The sequence below is a fragment of the Heteronotia binoei genome, chromosome 6 (genome assembly GCF_032191835.1).
Source record: "Heteronotia binoei isolate CCM8104 ecotype False Entrance Well chromosome 6, APGP_CSIRO_Hbin_v1, whole genome shotgun sequence".
NCBI classification, from domain to species: Eukaryota; Metazoa; Chordata; class Lepidosauria; order Squamata; family Gekkonidae; genus Heteronotia; species Heteronotia binoei.
In genome coordinates this window covers 4,357,467-4,383,308 of record NC_083228.1, presented here as the reverse complement: position 1 = coordinate 4,383,308, position 25,842 = coordinate 4,357,467, and the positions used below count along the sequence as shown (strand labels likewise).

General features: G+C 50.9%; 1 protein-coding gene across 1 annotated transcript in view; it reads left to right on the top strand.

Annotated features, from left to right (window-relative positions):
- NFKB2 (nuclear factor kappa B subunit 2) overlaps window positions 1–25,842 on the top strand; it is a 51,353-nt gene that overhangs the window by 844 nt on the left and 24,667 nt on the right. The window contains exons 4-11 of the mRNA XM_060240965.1: window positions 3,065–3,163; window positions 8,102–8,253; window positions 10,363–10,469; window positions 12,256–12,414; window positions 16,015–16,119; window positions 18,159–18,244; window positions 24,970–25,108; window positions 25,203–25,322. Coding sequence (XP_060096948.1) covers window positions 3,065–3,163; window positions 8,102–8,253; window positions 10,363–10,469; window positions 12,256–12,414; window positions 16,015–16,119; window positions 18,159–18,244; window positions 24,970–25,108; window positions 25,203–25,322 — 967 coding nt within the window. The remainder of the gene's footprint in view (window positions 1–3,064; window positions 3,164–8,101; window positions 8,254–10,362; window positions 10,470–12,255; window positions 12,415–16,014; window positions 16,120–18,158; window positions 18,245–24,969; window positions 25,109–25,202; window positions 25,323–25,842) is intronic.

The following is a 25,842-nucleotide window of genomic DNA, read 5'->3' as shown; positions in this document are numbered from 1 at the left end:
TTGTATAATATAAAATGCAAACATTACAATAATACAATAATAAATACACTGGTTGCATAACAAATTATATATTACGGTTCAATTAACCATCTAACTAAAACCATCAAATTTAAAAACCAACAAATTAGTTTGGTGCTACAGGCTCAATGTTACTCATCTTACAATTTTACATGACAACGGTACAATACGTTCCACATTAAGAAAAAGCCAGCTGGAAGAGGGTAGTCTTGTAGGCCCTGCAGAACTGGGTAAGGCTGCACAAGGCCCACGCCTCATCTGGTAATTGGCTCCGCCAGTGGGGAGCTGTGATCAAAAAGGCCCTGTCTCTTGGAACTTTCAGTTTGGCCTCCTTCGGCCCAGGGATTGTCAGTAGATTTTGCGAACCAGATCTCAGTACCCTCTGGGGAACATATGGGGAGAGACGGTCCCTAAGGTAGGCAGGTCCTCGGCCATATAGGGCTTTAAAGGTAATAACCAGCACCTTGTAACGAATCCGGTACACAATTGGCAGCCAATGCAGTTCCCGCAGCCTCAGCTGTATGTGCTCCCACTTAGGGAGTCCCACTAACAGTCTGGCTGCTGCGTTCTGCACTAGCTGCAGTTTCCAGGTTCAGCACAGGGGTAACCCCATGTAGAGGGCATTACAGTAGTCTAACCTCGAACTGACCATTGCATGGATCACTAGTGCCAGGTCGTCACGCTCTAGGAAGGGGGCCAGCTGCCTCGCCCGCCTAAAATGAAAAAAGGTGGATTTAGCAGTGGCTGCTATCTGGGCCTCCATTGACAAGGAAGGCTCCAGTAGCACCCCCAAACTCTTGGCCTTGCGTGCCGTTTCCAGTGGCGCACCATCAAAAACTGGTAGGGGGATTTCCCTTCCCAGGCCACCACGGCTCAGGCAAAGGATCTCTGTCTTTGCTGGATTCAACCTCAATCTACTCAGCCTGAGCCATCCTGCCATGGCTTGCAACGCTAGGTCCAGATTTTCTGGGATGCCACCAGGCCAGCTGTCCATCAGTAGATAGAGTTGGGTGTCATCAGCATACTGATGACAACCCAGCCCATATCTCTGGGCAAGGGGGCGCATGTAGATGTTAAACAACATCAGGGGGAGGAGTGCCCTCTGAGGCACCCCACAATTAAGTGGATGCCTCTGGAACAGTTCTCCCCCAATTGCCACCCTTTGTCCCCGACCATCAAGGAAAGAGGAAAGCCATTGCAAGGCCAGCCCCTGAATCCCCATGTTGGCAAGGCGGTGGGTCAGTAACTGATGGTTGACCATATCAAATGCAGCCGATAGAGACCGCTGAACCGCCTTGATCCGGATGCCGCTGGAGATCATCCACCAGGGCGACCAGCACTGTCTCCAGCCCATGGCCTGGGCGAAAGCCGGACTGGTGGGGATCTAGAACAGAAGCGTCATCCAGAAAACTCTGCAACTGTAACGCTACTGCCCTCTCAATAATTTTGCCCAAAAAGGGCAAATTTGAGACCGACTGGTAATGTGCCAATTCGGTCGAATCTGATGTAAACTTTTTCAGGAGAGGGCGGACCACTGCCTCTTTAAGAGGCATTGGAAAAAGTCCCTCCGAGAGGGATCTATTTACGATGTCCTGTATAGGACACCTAACCTCCCTCTGGCAAGCTTTAATTAGCCAGGAGGGGCATGGGTCCAGATCACAAGTTGTTGGGCATACAGTAGAGAGGATTCTGTCAACTTCCTCCAAGCTGAGTGTGTTGAAGCAATCCAGGACTGGACCAGAAGACAGGCATGGGGCCTCAAGTTCACATACTGTATCCAGGGTGGCGGGGAGGTCGTGGCAGAGTGACGCGATCTTATCTGCAAAAAAATTCGCAAAAGCCTCACAGCCTATCTCTAATTCTTTAGCATTTGGCCTGCCTTGCAGCAGTGTTGTAAGATTCCGAATCATCCTAAACAATTGCGCCGGGTGCGAATTTGCAAATGCAATTTTGGCCACAAAGTAAGTCATCTTTGTGGCTTTGACTGCAATCTCATAGGATCTCATAAACTCTCTATAAGATGTTCTACTCGCTTCGTCTCGAGTACACCGCCATTGCCTCTCTAATTGTCTGAGTCCCCGTTTCAGCTGTTGCAGCTCTGGGGTATACCATGGGGTCAGCTTAATGCGAGGGTGCAGAGGGCGTCGAGGTGCGATCTCATCAATGACTCTGGAGAACCGGCCACGCCAGGACTCAACCAGATCATCAAGAGAGTTGCCAGGGGGCCAGGGATCCCATAGAGCCATTTGGAACCGCTCAGGGTCCATCAGACTCTGTGGGTGAGCCAAAATAAGCTCGCTGCCCAAACTGGCTTGGGGTGGAACATCCGCACGAGCCTTGAGGGCAAAGTGGTCCGACCATGGCACCACCTCCTCAGTAATATCGTCCACCAAAACCCCGGCCGCAAAGATCAAATTTAATATGTGCCCTGCCTGGTGAGTGGGTGATGTAACGAATTGGGAGAGTCCCAGTGTCGCCATGGATGACACCAGGTCCATCGGCTGACTGGAGGCCGTGTTGTCAGCATGGACATTGAAGTCACCCAGAATCACAAGTCTTGGGTACTCCAATGCCAGCCTGCTACGGCCTCTATCAGGGATGGTAAGGCGCTGGCTGGTGTGTTAGGTGGACAGTACACCAGCCATATTGCCAACCCCTCCGCAACGTCCCATGCCAGACTGGCACATTCAATACCGATGATCTCCGGGGCTGGGAGAGCCCTAAAGGAGTAAGCCTCTCGTATGAATAGAGCCATCACTCCCCCGTGCCCGCTAGTCCATGATTGGTGAAAGACTGAATAACCCGGGGGAACCATTAGGGAGAGGGCTACAGTGTCTCAGTCACGCAAGCCAGGTCCACGTCCTGCTCGAGCAGGAACTCTCTGAGGACCAAGGTCTTATTATTTATGGACCTGGCATTGCATAACAGCAGTAACTCAACCTGGCCCCACTACTGGGTGTCTCAGCCGTGTCCTGTCCAAGTGGGCTTTGATGCACATCCTCTGATGGGATTTGTCTGCCTGATTTTCTCACTTCTCTGTCCACAGCGAGGCTTCAGATTCCGATACGGCTGCGAAGGCCCATCGCATGGTGGATTGCCAGGAGCCTCTAGTGAGAAGGGGCACAAGACCTACCCGACGGTCCGAGTGAGCATCTGTCTGCCTAGGAAAGGGCTTGTGAGCTGAGATGGAAGGAGGAAACCCAGAACCTGCAGGAAGCTTTGTGTTTGCTTGGAAATCTCTCCTTCTCCTTAGTAACAGGCAGATGTCCAGCTAGGGTGGCAAACAGTAGAATCACAGAGTTAGAAGCGTGATTGGAGAAAGTCCAGAAAAGGGCGACTAGAATGATTAAAGGGCTGGAACACTTTTCCTATGAAGAAAGGTTGAAACGCTTGGGGCTCTTTAGCTTGGAGAAACGTCGACTGTGGGGTGACATGATGGAGGTTTACAAGATTATGCCTGGGATGGAGAAAGTAGAGAAAGAAGTACTTTTCTCCCTTTCTCACAATACAAGAACTCGTGGGCATTCAATGAAATTGCTGAGCAGTCGGGTTAGAACGGATAAAAGGAGGTACTTCTTCACCCAAAGGGTGATTAACATGTGGAATTCACTGCCACAGGAGGTGGTGGCGGCCACAAGCATAGCCAGCTTCAAGAGGGGGTTAGATAAAAATATGGAGCACAGGTCCATCAGTGGCTATTAGCTACAGTGTGTGTGTGTGTATATATATATATACACACACACATATATAAAATTCTTTTTGCCACTGTGTGACACAGAGTGTTGGACTGGATGGGCCATTGGCCTGATCCAACATGGCTTCTCTTATGTTCTTATGTGATCTGGACACTAGACTTCTGTTGATACCGCCCAGAATTGCATTTGGCTTTTTAGCCACCGCATCACACTGCTGACTGATGTTCTGTGTACCATCCACTAAGACCCCTAGATCCTTTTTGCACATTACTACTGCTAAGACAGGTCTTCCCCATCATATAACCATGCATTGGGTTTTTCCTACCAAAATGTAGACCTTTACATTTATCCCCATTGAAATTCATTGTATTTGTTTTAGCCCAGTTCTCCAGCCTTTGTCCAGCTAGGGAGGTGTTACTGACAGCCAACTTTTTGATATTTTACAAATTGCATAATGTGTTAGCAAATGATTTAATTGGTTCTCTTCTAGCCTCAGATGCTTTAAGGCACAAGGAGGGAGGCAGACCCAGGCCTGAGCCAAAGTTCTGTCTGAAGTTGGCCAGTTCGCAGACCCTTGACTGAGGTTTGGAGAAGGAGCCTTCCCTGAACGCTCACTGAGCTGCTTGGGATGGTTCAGAAGAAAGTCAGAGAACCATAGAGTTGGAAGGGACCTCCAGGATCCTCTAGTCCAACCCCCTGCACAATGCAGAAACTTCACCAATACCTCCCCCACATGCTCCTAGCTGACCCTTCTCCATGCGCGGTAGATGGCGAAAAAAATCCAGTTTGTGTTTCATAGATTACAGCAAAGCTTTTGACCGTGTGGATCATGAAAAGATGTGCTAGGTTTTAAAAGCAATGGGTTTGCTACTGCATCCGATTGTTTTAATGTACTCTGAACAAGAGGCTATTGTTAGGACAGAATATGGAGAAAATAGAATGGTTTCCAATTGGCAAATGTGTCAGACGGGGTGTATTTTATCTCCCTGTCTGTTCAAATAATATAAAGAAAACTGGGTTAGATTTAGATGAAGGCGGAATGAAAATTGGTGGAAGGAACATTAACGATCTGAGCTATGCAGATGAAACCACGCTGCTGGCAGAAAATAGCAGAAGCTTAAAATGGAGAAGGTTAAAGCATGGTTATAGCTGAGGATTAAGAAGATAAAAGGCCTGCGGGGGGGGGGGGGTTGGCGGCAGTTAAGAGGAGCAGAGAACCCGCTTGGATTCCCCACACTTCCTCCTCCATAGGATGCCTGCTGGGTGATCTTGGGCCTGTTGCCATTCTCAGACCTCCCTGTCCTGTTGTGGGGAGAGGAAGGGGATGTGATTGTGAGCTGCTTTGAGACTCCACAAGGGAGAGACAAGTGGGGTAGAAAAACCTACTCTTCTTCTTCTGATTACTGGAGAATTAGACAACTTGAAGGTTAACAATGAAGAAATCGAAATTGTTCAACATTTCCTATTCCTTGGTTCCATCATCCACCACAAGGGGAGACGGCACCCAAAATTTCAGAAAGTGTTTGAGACTGGGAAAGACAGCCATGAAGGAGCTGGAAAAGGTTCTTCAGTGTGAGGCTTTGTCAATGGCAACTAAGACCAAGTTAATAGCAGGGTGGCGCTCAGCGAGAGGGTCCAAGGCAGCAGATCCCCTTGTTCCCTCTCCACGTTCTGGAAGAGGAAGCCGTGTTGCGAGCAGGGCTCCAGCAGTGTTGTGAGACCTGTGCTTGTAAAGGGGGCAAGAAGGACCTCAAAGGTAGTGAGTGCGGGCAGCAAGGGGGCTTTGTGGGGTGTGAGTCGGCTGCTGCTCCTGCTGCTGCACATTTCCAGCGGGCTGTAAGGGAGCAGCAGAGGGATTCCTTCCTTTGGGGCATGAATGGAAGTCCCACGGGTATATCTTCGCACTGAGCTATTAATGGTTTCCCACAGTTCTTTAAGTTGTGTCTGTGTGGCCTGCAGGGCCCTTTCCACCCTGCCTTCCTAGGTTTTTTCTCAATCCAGGGCCTGTAAAATGGAGCCATTCTGCTGGGCCTTTGGCTGAGGCAATGGGTGTGAGCTGCCCTGCGTGCAGGAAAGGGCAGGATGAAAATCAAATCTCAGCCATAAATGCACCCCTGGAGAGGCTTTTCTTTCACTCTTGGGTCACTTGCTGCCCCACCTGACCATTGTACGGGATTGCCATTGGGGTCGGGGGGAGGGGTCAGGACTCCCAGCTTCCCTTCCCAGCCCTTAGGCCTTGGCTGTGTGGTGCCCCTGCTGCCCAGCGTCAGATCCCCATGGGGGCACTTTCCTGCCTTCCTGCCCCTGGAGGACTGGCTGCTTGCCAGCTGCCTGCCTTCTCCCTGGCGCACCTCTTCAGATGGTAGAGCTCAGTGTGATTCCGAGAACCACTCCCAGAATCAAAAGTTATAAAGTATTTATTAAAAAGGAAAAGTTTACAAGTGTGCTTTTAGCACAGCACCAGACTGAGCAAATCCCTTGAGGAGGGGATTCCGAAAGAAATGGGTCAAACGCAGATCCTCTGTCCCTTTCTCTCTACATGTCCCATCAGATGTTAAAACATGGCAGCTGCTTTTGCTTGGGATGTTACAGATCTGCACAGAGTTGCGATTATCTTGACGCTTGCGCCAGCTCTTTAGGCCAATCCCCTGCTCAATGGCTGCAGCCTTCCTTGTGGATGCAGCACCCATGGGAAAAAGTCCTCCTCCTGCTGCTGCTGCAAGGAGTTTTTATCATCTCTGTTTCCCTTCTCAGTGACCCAGGCAGGCCAGGCCAGAGAAGCTTCTCCTAAAAATTCTGAACATGAACTTTCTGGTATTCCTCTAGCATTTCCCTCCTCCATAGCTCTGTTCCCTGCTTGAAGGGGGGGGGGGAGAGCTTGGCCGTCCCATTGTCTCTAGTTAAACCTGTGAGTATTTCTTATGAGGTTGCTGAGATAAGCTTGGGAAACCCTTCACTCCTCCTGTTCTCTGCCCGAGGGGGTGGAGGGTGTTGAAATGCAGAGGTTTTGCTCTTTTCAAACCTCCCAGGGAAAAATATGCATTCCTTCGCAGTGACCATAACTACTTTAGAGACAAAATGTTTAGAAGGGTCAGTCATGGTTTTGGGGGTGGGGGGGAGGTGACAGGACTGCGTTTGTCTCTCTTTTTTTGGAAAAGCTGCTGTCATTTCACATGGTTGGGTGCAAACGGGTTTCAAGGGTGAAAGTGATCAGCAGCTGTTGAGTTTTTCTCATTATTGTATATCAATCAGTCATTTATTTGCTGGTATTCCTAAAAAAAAAAACTTGGGCATTCCTTTCTTAACAAGGGAATCACTCATATTTCTGTCTGTTTCTTACAGTTTTCTTGTAGTGTACAGAATCACATGTAGCACTGAGGCTGCATACGTCCCCATTAATTTACATGGTGGTGGTGGTGATTCCTGCCCCCCCCCCCAGTAGTTTGCCTCCTTTGGTGCCTGCCTAGCAGCTCTCCCTCTGCCCTGCATATGGGCATTTGTGTGGGTGCAGTCAGTAGCATTGGGGTGTCTCAGGTGAGGAGAAGCAGGTCGCAACCTTTGGGTAATGAATTGGACATTGTACATTTGGGGGGGCCCTCTGTTTGGGCAAGAGGGGAGACCCTTGGTGCAGCCTCTGCCCAGGAAATTCTGCCCTGACTTGCAGAACGACTTGGCTTCTGCTTTCCATAGAAGTCATGAGGCTGAAGAGTCCTTTTGTGCACGTTTTTGCAATGTTGGGAGCCTGGCATGTGGGGGCAGTGTTGTGGAGGAGTCTCATGGGCAGGAACTCAGATGCCCGTTGGTTGTGATCCACTCTGAGCCGGCTTGTGGGGAGGGTGGGATAAACATCTCAAGAGAGAACGAATGAGCTGGGGAGGGAGCAGCAGGAGCATCGGTGGGTGCCTGCCGGAAGGCCAGGAGGTGGGGCTCTTGACTTGGCTGCTCCGTTTGCCTGATCGAGGCCCAGATCCTGTTTGTGATGCCAGAGAATGAATCACTTTGTAATTTCACTGGATGTTTTAAACTTTTATCTGGATGTGATGATGGTGATGATGCCGGTTCATTGGCCAGAGGCTTCCAGCGTAGATGACCCATTTCTTTAGAAATGGGGCTGCATGAGGCAGCCTATGCACCAGGGCTCAGTTTTGCTCTTGTACTGGACGGGACTGGGAGGCTTCTTCCTGCATTATCCTCTGTGGCTTCTGGGGCAGCTGGAGGCTGCTGTGGGGAGGAACCCGTTGGGGGCTGCTGGAGAGTAGAGGGGAATCCTGGTGTCAGTTGTTGGGGGTAAGTCTTAGTGGGCTAAAGGGGTATAACTCACAGGACAGTTGCTTTCCTTCTTACCAGCAAAGAACATTTCAACCTTACTGACCCCTTTTCTTTGGCAGATCTCTAATTACGTTGGGCAGGCGAAGATCGAAGTGGACCTGGTGACTCACACGGACCCTCCGCAGGTGCACGCCCACAGCCTGGTGGGCAAGCAGTGCAATGAAGCGGGGAACTGCGTGGTGATGGTGGGCCCCAAGGACATGACTGCGCAGTACGTATGCGGGGAGGGGGGCTGGGGACCCAGACTCTATTAGGACCGGTCTCCTGTTTGCGCATGGCTTCCTTTGAGCTGGACTGAGCAAAGGGACTCCAGCACCCTTGCAGGACTTGAGTACTTAATGGTCCCAGGAACCAGCTTGGCGGCTACTGTGGCATTTCTGGCCCTTCCGGGACCTTTGGGGCTCATAAGAGAACATAAGAGAAGCCATGTTGGATCAGGCCAATGGCCCATCCAGTCCAACACTCTGTGTCACACAGAGGCCAAAAAATTATATATATGTGTATGTATGTGTATATATATATATATATATATATATATATATATATATATATATATATATATACACACACACACACACACTGTGGCTAATAGCCACTGATGGACCTCTGCTCCATATTTTTATCTAACCCCCTCTTGAAGCTGGCCATGCTTGTAGCCGCCACCACCTCCTGTGGCAGTGAATTCCACATGTTAATCACCCTTTGGGTGAAGAAGTACTTCCTTTTATCCATTTTAACCCGACTGCTCCAGATGAAGAACATTCCATTGTGCTGCTCTTTGCCCAAGACAGAGTGGGATCTTTTCCGTGGGTGCGTCTGTACCCCAGCCACACCAGACAGCGGAGCCTGTTGTCTCTTGCAGAAGGGCTAGAACGCCTTGGTGCTGGCTGCTCTCTTGTCATGCAGGGCTTGAGATGCCAATAACGATGCGCCAGCTCCCCTCTGCCTCCGTCTGTGAGCAGCTTAGCATTTGCACTGCCTTGCCCAGCCCCTGGACATGGCTTCCTTCTGACCTAGTGTGCTGCAGACTCTTTAGAGTCTGGGTTGCGTTTTAAAAAGTTCACAGAGCTTCATGACAACCAGTCAGTTTTCACAAAGAGGGAGGAGCCTGTGCCTCCCAAGGAGCAGCCAGTGTTGGGGGGTACCTGAGCTGCTGGGCGCTGCTCAGGCCTGAAGAGGCTTCTGCACCCCCTGCCGTTCTCAGGGCCGGTGCGACCCGACAGGTTGGGGGGGGGGGACTGTCCTGCAACCTCCGGTGCCCTTCTCCACCACTGCCTTGCTCACCCTTGCTTCTGCCCACCTCTCTGCCTCCCTCCTCCACCTCACTGTCCGGTCAGGCAGCTTGTGGGCAGGCAGTGGCAGGGAAGGGGCTAAGTGGGGGTGCCATGGCAAGGCGGAAGCAGAGGCCCGGGAAGGCTGAGCGGGGGTCAGGCCAGCGCTGGAAGCTGGCCCTCCCTTGCTGCCTAGGGAGCCAAGTCCCTGGCTGTCCTTCAGTGCTCTCTTTGGAGCAGGGCAGGTTTGTGCCGTTGCTTGTTACAAGATCAAACTCTCCTTCCTGCTGTAGAAGCCGCCTCTTCCTCTAAGGAAGCCTTCTTCCCATCCTCTGGACACAGGGTGACCCAGGGGTGCAGAGTGCAGACTCTGCTTTTGGGGTGTCCCTTTGCTTCTACAAAAACACAGTTGCTATGAAAGACAAAATCTCCCTTTCACTCTTGCGTTATCTATGTGATCCTTTATTCTCATTGTTGCATTGGGGGGGGGGGACGAGCAGCGGTGGCTTCCCTTATGTGTTTGTGTTTGAGAGGAGGTTCAAATTGGGGCACTCTGGCTCGCAGCTCAGCGATTTCCCTCCCCCCCCCCCATGTTTCTCTCCCAGCCTTTTCACAGAAAGACAGCTCTGCAGAGCCTGACCCGCTGGATGCGTGCGGGGTTGGTCTTGGCAGGCCAGGGCTGCAGTTCTGCCAGGAGCTGTCGAATTCTGGGGCCCCCCCTCCCTGTCCCAATCAAACCGAACACCCAGCCTGCAGTGGGGTGATGGTGGGGGGAGTGCAGTGGGCTGTGCTGGGAGCCTTGGGGAGCCTCCTTGCATGCAGGTGGCCTCTGGCCACGTGAGCCTTGTCTTCCAGTGGCTCCCGTGTGGGTCTGTGACCTTCCCATATTCTTTTGTCACAAGTGATCCTTGGAAGGACAGGTGGCCCTGAGAGACGGGTCTGCCCCTGCGGTTGCCTTCAGTAGTCTGCTTTCGGCCACAGGAGCCAAGTGGGGAGGGGGTAGCTGTGTGTCTTGAGTTCAAATGCTGTGCGGATGTGCCCTTTCTCAGATTCAATAACCTGGGTGTGCTTCACGTGACAAAGAAAAACATGCTGGAGATCATCAAGGAAAAACTGAATAAGCAGAAGATGCGCACCAGGCTGCAGCCTCTGACAGGTGAGCTGAGCCAGGAAGGAGAGCGTGGCGAGCAGGAGGAAGTCGTGGCTTGGGGCTGGTCCTTGTGAGTTTCCATCCCCCACCCCCCCGTCCAAACACTGGGTGATTTCCTTGCAACACGAGTGGGATTGTGCCCCTTGGACTCTCAGGTGTGCTTCAAGGTGAAGGCCCTTTTAGGGCAGGTGAGTGGAAGCAGATGGGGGGATGGCAGGAGCCGGGCAGAGCCCCTTTTTCTTGCCACTTTGTCAGCTTATCCCTAAAACAAGTCGGATTTTCTGAGCAACTTGGATTCTGGGGGTTGTTGCTGTTAAAGTGTTGGGCAGGTGAGGGGATCACTGGGCAGATTTCCTTGGCCCCAAACCAACCAAAGGGGAAAGAAACCCAACCACTTAAACAGGGGGGCCCCAAAAAGTTGAGTTTGACAATTAAAACAAGCTACATATGTTTATTCCACTCTATGACAATTAAAAATGTGAAAAATACTCCAAAAATAAATTAGACATTGAATATTACTATCAGTATGTCAAAACTTCACTACAGACCCAGAGGCTTGCATACATAAAGGCAACAGGCCAAAGGCGTTTCAGCTTCATGTGCCTTCTCTGTAACCTGTCGTCATTGTCCAAGAGCACACTCTTGCAAACCTTTTAAACCCAAACCCATCTCTGGCGGGATGGGGGCAGGTTTATAGTATTCCAAATTGAGGTTGACTTCTCATAAATAGACCTATTGTATATTTTTGAGTCAACTCTCAAAAGGTGCGTTTTTTCTCGACAATTTTTCTCCCTGTAGCCCAGCGTTTAGCATTTCTTGAGTGTGCTCAGCTGTATAGATATCCTTGTATAGATGGGTTTTAGAAGGTTTACAAGTGTGTGCTCTTGGACTATGACGACAAGCCACTGAAGAAGGCACGTGAAGCTGAAACGCCTTTGGCCTGTTGGTTTTATGTATTTGGTCTGTTTTTGGCCTGTAGGGAAGTTTGGACGTACTGATAGTACTGTTCAAGGATTGTATTTTATTTGTTAAGTATTTTTCTCATTTTTAATCCTTATCGAGTGGAATAAATATATGCAGCTTGCTTTAATCGTCAGACTCAACTTCTGAGTCCCCCCCCACTCCCTGAGCCCTCCAGCCTCTCTGGATGAGGAAAGGGACGAGGGCTGCTGTATCCGCTGCCTTCTGCTCAGTCAGGGCAAAAATGGAGCCGGTCAGTCTGGCCCCCAGGTGCTCAGGGGCCCTCTGCCTCACGAGACTTGGACCTCGTTGGGGAGGGGGGGTTGTCTCTCTTTCCCAGGCTGAGAAGCGGGGTGTAAGTTCCCTGCCAAGGCCCTGTCTTGCCCAGTGGGCAGTGCTGCTGTCTGTGAGCAGCCCAGGGCCTGGCCTCTGCCACACCCCAAGCCGGTGGCCTTTGGAAAGTTGTGTTCCCACAGCCTCCCTCCCCGTCCACCTCCATGGGTCAAGCAGGGAAAGGGTGCAGCAGCATCACACCCCTCGACACGGTCAGTTCAGCCAGCTCAGCCTCACAGATGCAGCCAGAAACTGCCATCCCCCCATCCCCGCCCCCCAGCAGATGTCAGAAGGAGAAGATGGTGGTCCCAAGTGGACTAGCATTCCCTGTGGCCCTGCAGTGGCACAACTCGCAGCAAGGGGACTGGGGCTCCTTCTGATGGGCTCACAGCAGCCCCCCTTGCTGCATAGACCTGTGCTGGAGGTAGCACTGTGGGGCAGGTGGGGGGCAGGGTTCCCAGCACCTTCCCTCACCACAGCATGGCGTCTGCTTTGGCAGAATCGGAGCTGGAGGCCACTGAGCATGAGGCCAAGGAGCTGAAGAAGTCGATGGACCTGAGCATTGTCCGCCTGCGCTTCAGCGCCTACCTGCGCGACAGCAGCGGAGACTTTACTCTCGCCTTGAAGCCAGTAATCTCGGACCCCATTCACGACAGCAGTGAGTGCAGTCCTCAGTCCGCCATCTGGGGGAGTGTTTTCAAGCACCTACTTTGCCACTCAGGAGTTATTGTGTCCTCCTCTTCAGGGAAACTTTGGTCAGAGAGTGATGAAAATGTGGAATTTGCTGCTAGAGGATGTTGTGATGGCCACAGGAATGAACAGCTTTAAAGTGGGGGGAGGTTTGATAGATTCATGAAGGCTACGTCTAGTAGTGGCTACTAGCCAAGGTGATGGAGGGGAACCTCCACGTTCAGAGGTTCTGAACTGCTGAATCCCAGAGCCAGGAGGCAACCTCAGGGGAAGGCCTCATCTCTGTGCCCTGTTGTTGGCCCTCCAGAGGAACTGCCTGGCCACTGTGTGAGAAGACAGGAGGCTGGACTAGATGGACCCTTACTGGTCTGATACAGCAGGGCTCTTCTGATGTTCTTCTCCTGGAAAGGCCTCAGCCTCTCTACCCTGTTGTTGGCCCTCCAGAGGCCAGAGGAACTGGCTGGCCACTGTGTGAGACAAGATGCTGGACTAGATGAACCCTCGCTGGTCTGATCCAGCAAGGCTCTTCTGATGTTCTTCTCAGGGGAAGGCCTCAGCCTCTCTGCCCTGCTGTTGGCCCTCCAGGCCCTCCAGGTACTGGTTGGCCTCTGTGTGAGACAGGAGGTTGGACTAGACGGACCCTCACTGGTCTGATCCAGCAGGGCTCTTTTGATGTTCTCCTCAGGGGAAGGCCTTGGCCTCTCTGCCCTGTTGTTGGCCCTCCAGAGGAACTGGCTGACCACTGTGTGAGACAGAAGGCTGGACTAGGTGGACTTTCAGTGGTCAGACCCATCAGGGCTCTTCTGATGTTCTTCTCAGGGGAAAGCCTCGGCCTTTCTGCCCTATTGTTGGCCTTTCAGAGGAACTATTGTGGCCTCTGTGTGAGACAAGAGGCTTGTCTAGATGGACCCTCACTGGTCTGATCCAGCAGGGCTCTTCTGATGTTCTTCTCAGGGGCAGGCCTCATCTCTGTGCCCTGTTGTTGGCCCTCCAGAGGAACTGGTTGGCACCTGTGAAAGACAGGAGACTGGACTAGGTGGACCCTCAGTGGTCAGACCCATCAGGGCTCTTCTGATGTTCTTCTCAGGGGAAGGCCTCTGCCTCTCTGCCCTGTTGTTGTCCCTCCAGAGGAACTGGTTGGCCACTGTGTGAGACAGAAGGCTGGACTAAGCTCTAAAAGAGCTTGCAGATGTAATTTCTGAGCCTCTGGCTATTATTTTTGAGAATTCTTGGAGAACAGGAGAGGTGCTGGAAGACTGCAGGCGGGTGAATGTTGTCCCCATCTTCAAGAAGGGGAACAAAGATGATCCAGGTAACTACTGACCCATCAGCTTGACATCTATACCTAGAACAAATCATCAAACAGTCGGAACATTTAGAACATTTAGAAAGAATGAATGTGATTACTAAGAGCCAGCATGGGTTTCTTAAGAACAAGTCATGGTCAGACTAACCTGATGTCTTTTTTTGAGAAAGTGACTACCTTGCTGGATCAGGGGAATGCTGTAGACGTCGTTTATCTTGATTTCAGTAAGGCTTTTGTTTTGTTTTAAACAATTTTATTGATAACATGGTAACAATATCCATTTATATTGTCTCTATCTCTAACCCATATGATATTTTCTAATCCCCCTTCCTCCATTACTAGACTCCCACCGAAGTTATATACTTAAAGTTAACTTATAAAGGTACCCTTAACTATAAAAATCTAAATTTATATTCTACCTTTTTCTAATACTTAATCATTATTAAAAAAATTGTCCAATGTCTTTTTACATTCCATTCTTTCTCTACATAACATCTAAATTTCTTCCACTCCCATTTAAACACTTCCAAATCATAGTCTCTTAGGATTCTTATTAGTTTATCCATCTCACTCCACGATAAAACTTTCACAATCCAATCCCATTTCTCTGGTATTTTTTCTTGCTTCCACAACTGCGCATACAATGTCCTAGCAGCTGAGAGCAAGTACCAAATTAAAGTTCTGTCTTCTTTTGGAAATTTTTCCATTTGTAATCCCAACAGAAAAGTCTCTGCTACTTTCTTGAAGTCATATCCCAGAATTTTAGATATTTCTTGTTGTATCATCTGCCAGAACTTTTTCGCTCTTCCACATGTCCACCACATATGATAAAAAGAACCTTCATGTTTTTTACATTTCCAACATCTATCCGACATCTTTTTACTCATCTTTGCCAATTTTTTAGGAGTCATATACCACCTATACATCAACCAGTTACAGATCCACCAAACGGTAACAGGATCCAAATGTGGTTTGGATCCTGTTACCGTTTGGTGGATCTGTAACTGGTTGACAGATCGCACTCAAAGAGTGGCCGTCCTCCCTGGTTTGGGTAGTATTCCTCTGTCTTTATTTGAAGTATGTTACAATTTTAATGTTGTTTAATTGTTGGAATGTTCTGGGGGATGGAAAGCAGCATAGAAATGTTTTAAATCAAACAAATGAAATTTCCCCAGGCACATCTGACTCAATGGCACCCTTTGCAGCTGGAAGTTGCTGGGGGAGATTCAGCAGGGTGGGGGGCTGGGCTGGGCCTCTTCTGCCAGGGTAGCCTCTGTCTGAACATAAGAACATAAGAGAAGCCATGTTGGATCAGGCCAATGGCCCATCCAGTCCAATACTCTCTGTCACACAGTGGCCAAAAAAACCCACAAACCCAAGTGCCATCAGGAGGTTCACAAGTGGGGCTAGAAGCCCTTCCACTTTGCACCCCCCCAGCACAATACAGAGCATCACTGCCCCAGACAGAGAGTTCCAACAATAAGCTGTGGCTAATAGCCACTAATGGATCACTTCTCCAGATGTTTATCCAGTCCCCTCTTGAAGCTGTCTGTGCTTTTAGCCGCCGCCACTTCCTGTGGCAGTGAATTCCACATGTTAATCACCCTTTGGGTGAAGAAGGACTCCCTTTTATCCATTCTAACTTGACTGCTCAGCAATTTAATTGAATGCCCACGAGTTCTTGTGTTGTGAGAAATCCCTTCAGAATCCCTCTGGCTGGAGCAGCTGCCGGGAGGGTGGGGGAGAGACAGAGAGTGAAGGGACTGTTGAGCCTGATTTCTGCTTCTGGGATGCTGGAATCTATCAGGTGTTTAAGCAGGGCCACATCTGAGTTTCCCTCCCCCCTCCAAAAAAAGAGAAGCTGCTCAGTTTTTTATTTTCTAATCCAGCCGCATAAAGCTTTCTTGGTTTTGTGCTTGCAGACTGTTGTGCTGGTTTTGTTAAGATCTGAGCTGTGCCTCTAGCCTTCTCTTGGGGTCTGCCCCCTGCAAGGGATTGTGCCACCTCCTCCTCCTCCCAGGCAGCTCCCCCCCTTCCTGAGCCCCTGGGCCTAGTCAGACAAGGTCCGCTTCCCCTCCCCGCCTGTGGGAGCAGCAGGAGGAGGAGGGCCTCATCTCAGACTCCTGAGGGGCTTGGGAGTGAGTGATGCGGGGGGGGGGGGATTTCTGAGGCTGTTCCAGCGCCAGAGGGCATTCCTGCCTCGCGTGCAGGCTCTCTGGGGCTGAGGCTGTGCCCCTGCTTCCTCTGGCTGTTGTGCTGCAGAGTCCCCAGGAGCCTCCAACCTGAAGATCTCCCGGATGGACAAGACGGCTGGCTCTGTGCGGGGGGGAGATGAAGTTTACCTGCTGTGTGACAAAGTCCAGAAAGGTCAGTGCAACCCTTTCCCCTCCCTCCCTCCCTCCCTGGGCCAAGAGCCGTGATGTTTCCCGTGAGAGCCTTGGGGCATGGGGCCCGGGAGCACCGAGGGAGGAGGGAACTCTGGCCTGGCTCCTCAGACTCCGGCCTCCTTTTGTCTTCCCAAGATGGGCATTTCAGAGACCCGCTTGCTATGGAGTGGATGCTGGCAGTGTGCTCCTTCCAGTGGGACCTGCTTGGAGTCAGTGTCAGGCGTCAGGAGGAAAGGGCCTTTGCTGCTGTGGACCTCCAGAGGAGTAATCCAAGGAAGCCGCTTGCTGGGCTTCTCCTGAGGGCCTGTGCAGGGGAGAGGCAGGAGGGAGACCCCTAAAAGACACAGAGGGGGTGAAGTGGGGAGAGGGATGTGGAAGGGAGGGGAGCAGAGGGGCAGCTGGCCAAGCAGGCAGAGGAGGGTAGAGTGAAATGAAGAAGGATTGAGACAAGTTGGAACGGGTCCAGAGGAGGGCAACAAAGATGGTGAGGGGTCTGGAGACCAAGTCTTGTGAAGAAAGGTTGAAGGAGCTGGGGATGTTTAGCCTGGAGAGAAGGCGGCTGAGAGGTGATAGGATCACCATCTTCAAGTACTTGAAGGGCTGTCACATAGAGGACGGTGGGGATTTGTTTTCTGTGGCCCCAAAAGGTAGGACCAGAACCAATAGGTTGAAATTAAATCAAAAGAGTTTACGGCTTAATATTAGGAAGAACTTCCTGACAATTAGAGAGGTTCTCAGTGGAACAGGCTTCCTCAGAAGCTGGTGGGCTCTCCTTCCTTGGAGGTTTTCTGACAGAGGCTAGATGGCCATTTGACAGCAATGAAGATCCTGTGAATTTAGGGGGAGGTATTCATGGAGTTCCTGCATTGTGCAGGGGGTTAGACTAGTAGGGTGGCCAGACCGTCCCGGTCTCCCGGGACTTTCCCGGTTCTGGCCACCAATTCCCGCCTCCCGGGCTGCCTATACCGGGACCATTAAAGGTCCCGGTTTAGCCAGCCCCGGAGGCGGTGGGCCGCGGGCGCCGGCGGGGAAGGCGGCGAGTGAGGGAAGGAGCGTCCCGGCGCAGCGGCACGCTGAAGCAGCCTGTCGGTCACTTCCGGGTTCCTGTCCTGCATCTCGACCTGTGTTATTAGTGACAGGCTGCTTCGGCGTGCCGCTGCGCCGGCCCCCTGGGTCCCACAACGATGGGACCGATGCCACAGGGACGGGCTCGAAACACTCTATAACCCCTCAAAAGAACAGCAGTCTAGCTCGCTTCCCCCGAGCCCTGCCGCCATAAGCCTCAAGGGGGCTCATTTTGCGGCATCTCCTGGCGGGAGGGTGGCACCCGCACGGGACACATATCAAATGAAAGAGGGGGCGCAGGGCTATCAAAAATAGCCGGCGGAGGGAGTCGGGAGACCACCCCACTGGGGGATCCACACCCCGAAAGTGATGAAGGTGGCTCAGATAGAGCCAACAGAGCAAACAGGACAAAATAAATAGGCTGCATTATGCAGCACAGTTGAGAAAGTGCCTTATCCCATATACTGATGAAGTATATACAGGATTTGAGAACAAAATTGTTTCCGGCGGTGATATTTGGGGGATTTTTGGGGACGTCACAGGAAGTGCTGTGAAGTCACTTCCTGTTTCCGGCAGTGGCACTTGGGGGAAATGATGTCATTTGGGGGAAGTGATGTCACAGGAAGTGATGTCACTTCCCGTTTCCGGCAGGTGACGTGGGGGAAATGATGTCACAGGAAGTGGCGTCACTTCCTGTTTCCGGCGGTGGCATGACGTCACCGGAAGTGATGTCACTTCCTGTTTCCGGCGACCGCGCGCACACCCCTACCTTCCCCCCCCCCCCCCAGGTGTCCCTGGCTGGCCTTCAGACATTATGGTCACCCTATAGACTAGATGACCCTGGAGTCCCTTCCAGCTCTGTGATTCTGTGAATTTTGAGAAATGGAGAAGTCTGCTAGTTTTGGGGAGTCTGTGCTCTGAAATTCTTCTAATGAGTGCCTCTTCCTTCTCTAGATGATATTGAGGTGCGGTTTTATGAAGATGATGAGAATGGCTGGCAGGCGTTTGGGGATTTCTCCCCCACAGACGTCCACAAACAGGTACCGTGTCTAGAAAGAACATGAACAAAAGCCCAGCGACAGGTCACAGGCCCTGAGCTCCAGCACAGGAGTGGGGTCTGAGAGGCCAGGGGCCAGGCTGAGTTATGTGGCAGGGCGTGGGGGCATCGTGGTCTCCAGTGCTGCACTGTGATTTGCGCTCATGGCGGGAATTCGGCTCACAAATGGGAATGGTGTTATATTCCTTGTGCTAAGCGGGCTTGTCTTCCCAGCTACAGATGTTGGGAAGGGGGGGGGATGTTCATTTACTAAATGTACCAATTTAAAGTATTTGCACCTCTGGAGGGCTTGTTGGCAACTGAGGCTTGTTGAATAGCAACCCCCCTTCCTTCCCTGGACTGAGCATGTAGACCTGTTCTTGGGGGGTGATGTTCCCGTCCCCCCCGCCCCCCCCCCCCAAGATTCTAGCTCTGGGGAACTTGCAGTATTGGTGCTGAGGCTGCCTTTTCCTGTGGCACTCAGGACTTCATAGCCTCCTTGCCTGTCTGAGTGTGTACCGAAGAGAGCCCCCCCCCCCTTGCCTTTATTTTCCAGCTGTGAAGCTCCGTAGGTTATACCTGGAAAAGTTTTAGAAGAAATCATCAAACAAAGTTAGAGTCCAGTGACAACTTTAAGACCAACAGAGCTTTATTCAGGGTGCGAGCTTTCATGTGCACATGAAATGGAAACAGAAATAGCAATCTTACATTGGACTCTAACTTTGTTCTGTTGCTTCAGACCAACACAGCTGCTCACTTGGGTGAAATCATCAGTTAATCCTTGCATTTAGAAAAGATGGCTGTGGTTACTAAGACCCAGCATGGGTTTCTCAAGAACGAGTCATCCCAGATTAACCTGATCTCTTTTTTTGAGAAAGTTACTCTCTTGCTGGATCAGGGGAATGCTGTACACATAATTTATCTTGATTTCAATAAGGTTTCACATAGCATTTATGTTGACTAGTAGCTAAATGGTGGCTTAGATCTGTTATTGTTGGGTGGATTTGTAACTGTTTGACAAATAGCATGCAAAGAGTGCTTGTGAAGGGTTCCTTATCCTCTTGGAGAGGAGGGGCAAGTGGAGTGCCTCAAGGATCTGTCCTGACACCTGTTTTGTTCAGCGTCTTTATAAATAATTTGGATAAAGGAATGGAGGGGAATGCTTATTAAATTTGCAGATGATACGAAATTGGGAGGGATTGCAAATACAGTAGAAGGCAGAAACAGGATACAGGATGATCTTGACAGGCTGGAAAATTGAGCTAAAACAAATTAAATTAATTTTAACAGGGACAAATGTCAAGTTCTGGGGGAGACTTATCTTGGCAGTAGTATGTGCAGAAAGGATCTAGGGGTTTCAGTGGACCTTACTGTCAGGTACAAGTCCCTGACAAGGATTTGTTTCAAGCTTGTGGGTTAGAAACAGTTTGCTGATTTTCCTAATAGTAGTGTCATTGCTGATGAAGAGCCAGTTATCCAAAGTGTACTCATATATCTATAACTGTGTTGTTGTCTGTAGTCATACATGTATCTATATACATATATTCATGACTGTACTAACTCATGTATTAGGATATTATATACTTTTAAGATTTATGTAGAATAGTGTTGTTAACAAAGGAGGCCACAGTAGAGGGTAAGCCATGGTGGGAAGCCAGGGCCTAATCTCGTCTCCCTGGTAACAGAAGATAGGTACTAACGAAAGATGTCTGTAAACTGGAATGCGACCTTGAAGAAAGCAACATTGCAGCCTGAGAAATAATTCAAAGACTTTTGAACAGGAGAACTAGGCAGGGGGGTGATGGGCTGTTAATCTGTAGCCTTTGTTTGGATTGTAAACTTCATTTTATATCAGTCTGGCAAAGGCCTTACGTATACATGCTACAAGTGCTTCTTATACGTTTCTCCATTAAAGCTTCTTTTGCATTTACTCAAGAAGGCTTGTGATAGATTCTGGGTAAAACCTTATATATTGCCAGACTCATCCTGAAGCTGCAAACGGCCCTAATCCTAACATTCACCCAGCACCATGAGTGAAGCTGGAGAGAACGGGAAGGGGGCTGGCAGCACAACAGAACCCAAGTCCAGTGTGGAAGGTGGGGCAAAAGGTCCCAACCCAAAGAAGCAGAATGAGGGAGCCATGTGATTCACCCTCCCACCCCCAAGCACATTACATATCAGGGATGGGAGCTGTTGAGATGTGACGATGAGGCCACAGTTGCATAGCCAGGAACGACTTCCTGACAGTGGCACCCATGGCTTTTGCTAAACATGCCGGATGGCTGGAGAACCCAACAGCACCCAAGGTCAAGCCAGAAGGAGCAACCGGGCATGGGGTGAGTTGATAGCTGAGGAGCAGCAGTACACGAGGGGCACCAGCGATGAAGCACACGAGCACCTGAGAGCTGAGATTTGTGCTGTGGGAGAAGAACTCTGTAACAAGATAACCCCCTTGGGAGAATTTGTGCAGATTGTCCTGCAGGCTGTTTTGGCAGCCCAGCCAGAGAAACAGACAGGGGACCTTGGAGGGGACCCCCCCCAGTTGACCAGGAAGGAGAGGAGGAGCCTGCTCCACCGATCCTCGGTAAGGGGGCCCCCTGCCTGGGAGGGGCAGACCAGAGGGGGATCGGAAAGCTGGAAGTTTGATGCCCCCCCCAGAAGTTGGGCTGTTTCCTAGTGCAGGCCCAGGAATTCTTCCGAGAGCGGGGGGGACACCATCCCCAGTGAAGCCAGCCGAGTGAACTGCTTAGGCTCCCGACTGGAGGGTGCTGCAGCAGACTGGTGCATGACATTTTGCAAGGTCAGATCACCCAGCTTGCTGAATGCGATGGACTTTCTCTGTGCCCTACAAGAACAATTCCAAGATCCCTAGGAGGAGGAGAGGGCCCGATCCATGATGAAGCAGCTGCGCCAGGGGTTGAAATCTGTGGGCGAATATTCAGCCATGCTCTGCTTGTGAGTGAGAGACTGGAATGAAAGTGTGAAGGTCAAATTCTACAAAGTGTGACTCAACGCCAACCTGCTAGCCAAGGTGCTGATGATGGATGACCTGCGCACCTTGCTCGGGTGGATGCAACTGATGTGCGAGATTGAGAGCTGTGAGCAGATAGTGAAGAATCAACCCTCAAGATGCTGACCAGAGGGCAACTAGAAGGAGCCCCGTGCAAGGGAAAGGATGGAGCAGCAGCAGTGGCACTCCCAATGGGCAACAGCAGGAGTGGCGGCAAGGACCCATCGTCAAGCAAGAACAGCAGGAAACAAGAATGACGTGCAGTGAATGGTGCCAGACAGCAGGTCCGAGGTCTTGGTGAGCCACCATGGGTATGAACTCTGGGGGCTTTGTTCTGAGTGCCAGTTGTTCTAGTGAACCCCAAGTGAACCCATGTACAGGTTCAAGCTTTGTTAGTCTCCAGGTGCAGTCAAGACTTAATCGCCCCTACCTTAGTCACAGGGCTGGGAGTGGGGACAGCTGAACAGTTTTGAGCAGATGGACATAAGAACATAAGAGAAGCCATGTTAGATCAGGCCAATGGCCCATCCAGTCCAACATTCTGTGTCACACAGCGGCCAAATATATATATATATATATATATACACACACACACACATACACACTGTGGCTAATAGCCACTGATGGACCTCTGCTCCATATTTTTATCTAACCCCCTCTTGAAGGTGGCCATGCTTGTGGCCGCCACCACCTCCTGTGGCAGTGAATTCCACATGTTAATCACCCTTTGGGTGAAGAAGTACTTCCTTTTATCCGTTTTAACCTGTCTGCTCAGCAATTTCATCGAATGCCCACGAGTTCTCGTATTGTGAGAAAGGGAGAAAAGTACTTCTTTCTCTACTTTCTCCATCCCATGCATTATCTTGTAAACCTCTATCATGTCACCCCTCAGTCGACGTTTCTCCAAGCTAAAGAGCTCTAAGCGTTTCAACCTTTCTTCATAGGGAAGGTGTTCCAGCCCTTTAATCATTCTAGTTGCCCTTTTCTGAACTTTCTCCAATGCTATAATATCCTTTTTGAGGTGCGGTGACCAGAACTGCACACAGTACTCCAAATGAGACCGCACCATCGATTTATACAGGGGCATTATGATACTGGCTGTTTTGTTTTCAATTCCCTTCCTAATAATTCCCAGCATGGCGTTGGCCTTTTTTATTGCAAACGCACACTGCCTTGACATTTTCAGTGAATTATCTATCACGACCCCAAGATCTCTCTCTTGGTCAGTCTCTGCCAGTTCACACCCCATCAACTTGTATTTGTAGCTGGGATTCTTGGCCCCAATGTGCATTACTTTGCACTTGGCCACATTGAACCGCATCTGCCACGTTGACGCCCACTCACCCAGCCTCAACAGATCCCTTTGGAGTTCCTTGGACGGCTCTGCTATGACGGGGGTGGGGGGGTGCTGTACTCTAAAGACTAAGCTGACACCTCCGGGAATGGGGAGGAACGTACGTTCATAATAACCCCCTTGGCTAACTTCCCAGTGGTCCTTGGGGCTCGTTGGTTGAGAGACCACAACGTATGTGCGTTGCAGTGAGCAAAGACTCTGTTTTCCTGACAAATGATGTAAAAGCATAATTGGGAAACTTGGTGGGGCCTGAACCCGCCTCCCCTCCCTGAAATAGCCTGTTTGACCAGGGAGGAGTTAAATGAGATCCCGGAAGAGTACAGAGACTTGAGTCGAGTATTTCAAGGGAGCATTTGTCTCAGGGCTGTGTCGGGTCCTTGATCTTTGCCAATCGGTCGTTCTGGGTTTTCAGGGGCTTCTATGTTATCTGGAGCTCTCTCCGCCAGTTTCCAAGTCGGTTACGTCCCCAAGTAGAATTACTCCCAATATGTCAAGCGTCAATATTTCTCAATAAGCAGTCTTTTGTTTTAAATCAAAGCTGTTTTATTGTTAGAAACTCAGAAGCTGTACCAAGGACACAAGCCTTGGGAATAATGAGGTATACAGAGTTGCACAGTTGCTATATAGGCTATCTATAAAGGTTACTAAACACTGTCTCTCTTATTACTAAGGAATTTAGGCTATTAAAAACATCTCCCATTCTCACACTTCTCTAGCAGGAGATAAGAGCTGTCTGTGTGAACCTTTGGGAGAGGCGACTTGAAAGTGGTACCAGCCAGGCTGTAGCATAAACATCCTTGGGCCAGATGGATTTATTACTTGCCCAATGGTTATAAATAAGGGGGGGAGCAGTGGAGAGCTGGTGACCTGCTCTTTGTCTAAGAACCCATTATGTCACAGAAATAAGCATGCTTGACACCCAGCAGGGAAGTGCTGTTGGCCAGTTTGAGGTCAGGCAGCAATTTTTCTTCAGTCCAGTTTTACCAGGGATCTTGGAGGGTTGTTTGTTTTTTTGCTGCCATCTTCTGGGCATGGAGCAGGTGTCACTGGGAAGGGTATGAACCTATGAAGCTGCCTTCTACTGAATCAGACCCCCCCTCGGTCCATCAAAGTCAGTATTGTCTACTCAGACTGGCAGCAGCTCTTTGGGGTCTCAAGCTGAGGTTTTTCATGCCTATTTGTCTGGACCCTTTTGAGTTGGAGATGCTGGGGATTGAACCTGGGACCTTCCGCTTCCCAAGCAGATGCTCTCCCATTGAGCCACAGTCCCATTCATGGCTCTCCAGGGTCTCCAGCTGAGGTTTTTCACACCTACTTGCCTGGACCCTTTTTTAGTTGGAAATGCCAGGGATTGAACCCGGGACCTCCTGCTTCCCAAGCATATGCTCTACCACAGAGCCACCATCCCTCCCTAAGTCAGTCTTGTCTATTCAGACTGGCAGCGGCTCTCCAGGGTCTCAAGCTGAGGTTTTTCACACCTACTTGCCTGGACCCTTTTGAGTTGGAGATGCTGGGGATTGAACCTGGGACCTTCTGCTTCCCAAGCAGATGCTCTACTACTGAACCACTGTCCCTCCCTTAAAACCAGGTTCAAATGAACATATATGGACATATGAAGCTGCCTTCTACTGAATCAGACCCCCCCCCCCCAGGTCCATCAAAGTCAGTCTTGTCTACTCAGACTGGCAGCAGCTCTCCGGGGTCTCAAGCTGAGCTTTTCATGCCTACTTGCCTGGACCCTTTTTAGTTGGAGATGCTGGGGATTGAACCTGGGACCTTCTGCTTACCAAGCAGATGCTCTACCACTGAGCCACCATCCCTCCCCTGTGTGTGTGATGAGAGGTATCTGTGAGTTTCCTGCATTGTGCAGGGGGCTGGACTAGATGATCCTGGAGGTCCCTCCCAACGCCGTGTGAAGCTCCAGAGGGGAATGGCAGTCATTTCCAGAGGCAGGACTCTGAGGTGGGGGGTCCTCACTCTTGGGTGTGTTTGTGTGTGCGGGGGGGGGCCTCCTTGGCCAGGAGACTTGTGAGAGTTCCCCTTTGTCTTTCTTCCAGCACCTCAAACCCCATGAACTTATTTTCAGAAGTTTCCACCCTGAAATTTAGGGGCCTCTCAAGCTCTGTTCTTTTCAAACATGTGTATTTTTGATATTCTTTGTGTGCTGCTTGAGCTGTTCTGATGAATAGGAAGGCCGCTCAGAGGCTGAAAAGGGCGGTTTGATGCCTTGGCCTGCGGAGGGAGGGCTGTTTCGTGGGCCTGGAAGGGGAAGGTTGTGCTGGAGCCGGCTGGCTTGTTGCAGAGGGAGTGTCAGAGGTCCTGGAGGCTGCCTGGCCTGACTTCTCCCTCCCGCCTCCCCCTGCAGTATGCCATCGTCTTCCGCACCCCGCCTTACCACAAGAGCAAGATCGACCGCCCAGTCACCGTCTTCCTGCAGCTGAAGCGCAAACGAGGGGGCGACGTGAGCGATTCCAAGCAATTCACCTACTACCCGGTGGTGGAAGGTAGGAGGGTGCTGGGGAGGGATGGGAGCGGGTGTGTGCCTTCTCTTGCCTGGGGGGTCCTAACTGGCTGCCCGTCCTGTGTCTCTGGCTGCAGACAAAGAAGAAGTGGAGAGGAAGCGGAAGAAGACCCTGCCCCAGTTCCCGCAGCACTTTGGGGGTGGGGCCCCCATGGGAGGAGCTGGCGGTGGCATGGGGGGCTATGGCTCTGGAGGAGGTAAGCGTGCTCTTGGGAGGGTGTTGTGCTCAAGGGCCTACCCTCACCCGAGATATCTCAGGCTGCTGCATGGCTGCAGCAGACTCTGCTGTTCTCTCCATTGAGGAAGCCCCAAGTTTCTAGCCCTGGTGGTTGCCCAAGGGAGAGCCTGAAGCTTTTGGGAAGTTCCTGGCAGGTTTCCAGGAGGTCTCAGGGTAGGACTTTGGCTCTGTATGTTGCCGCCAGTTCAGCCTCTGCGCTTCCTCCTCCGCTCCCTTTCCCAAAACTGAAATTCCACAACTTTTACATTTCCTGATAAAAACAGAATAGTTAATATGCTCAGGGTGATGCCAGTCAGCGCTCTGGGGCCACGAAGGGGTTTTCTTCCAGGCCAGTTTGGCCCAGGGGTCCTGGAGGGGTTTTGCCTTCCTCCAGGAAGAGAGGAGGGGTCACTGGGGGAGAGGAAGGGAAAGAGCTGAGAATTTCCTGCCTTGTGCAGGCAGGGGGTTGGACTAGGTGACCCTGGAGGTTCCTTCCCTTC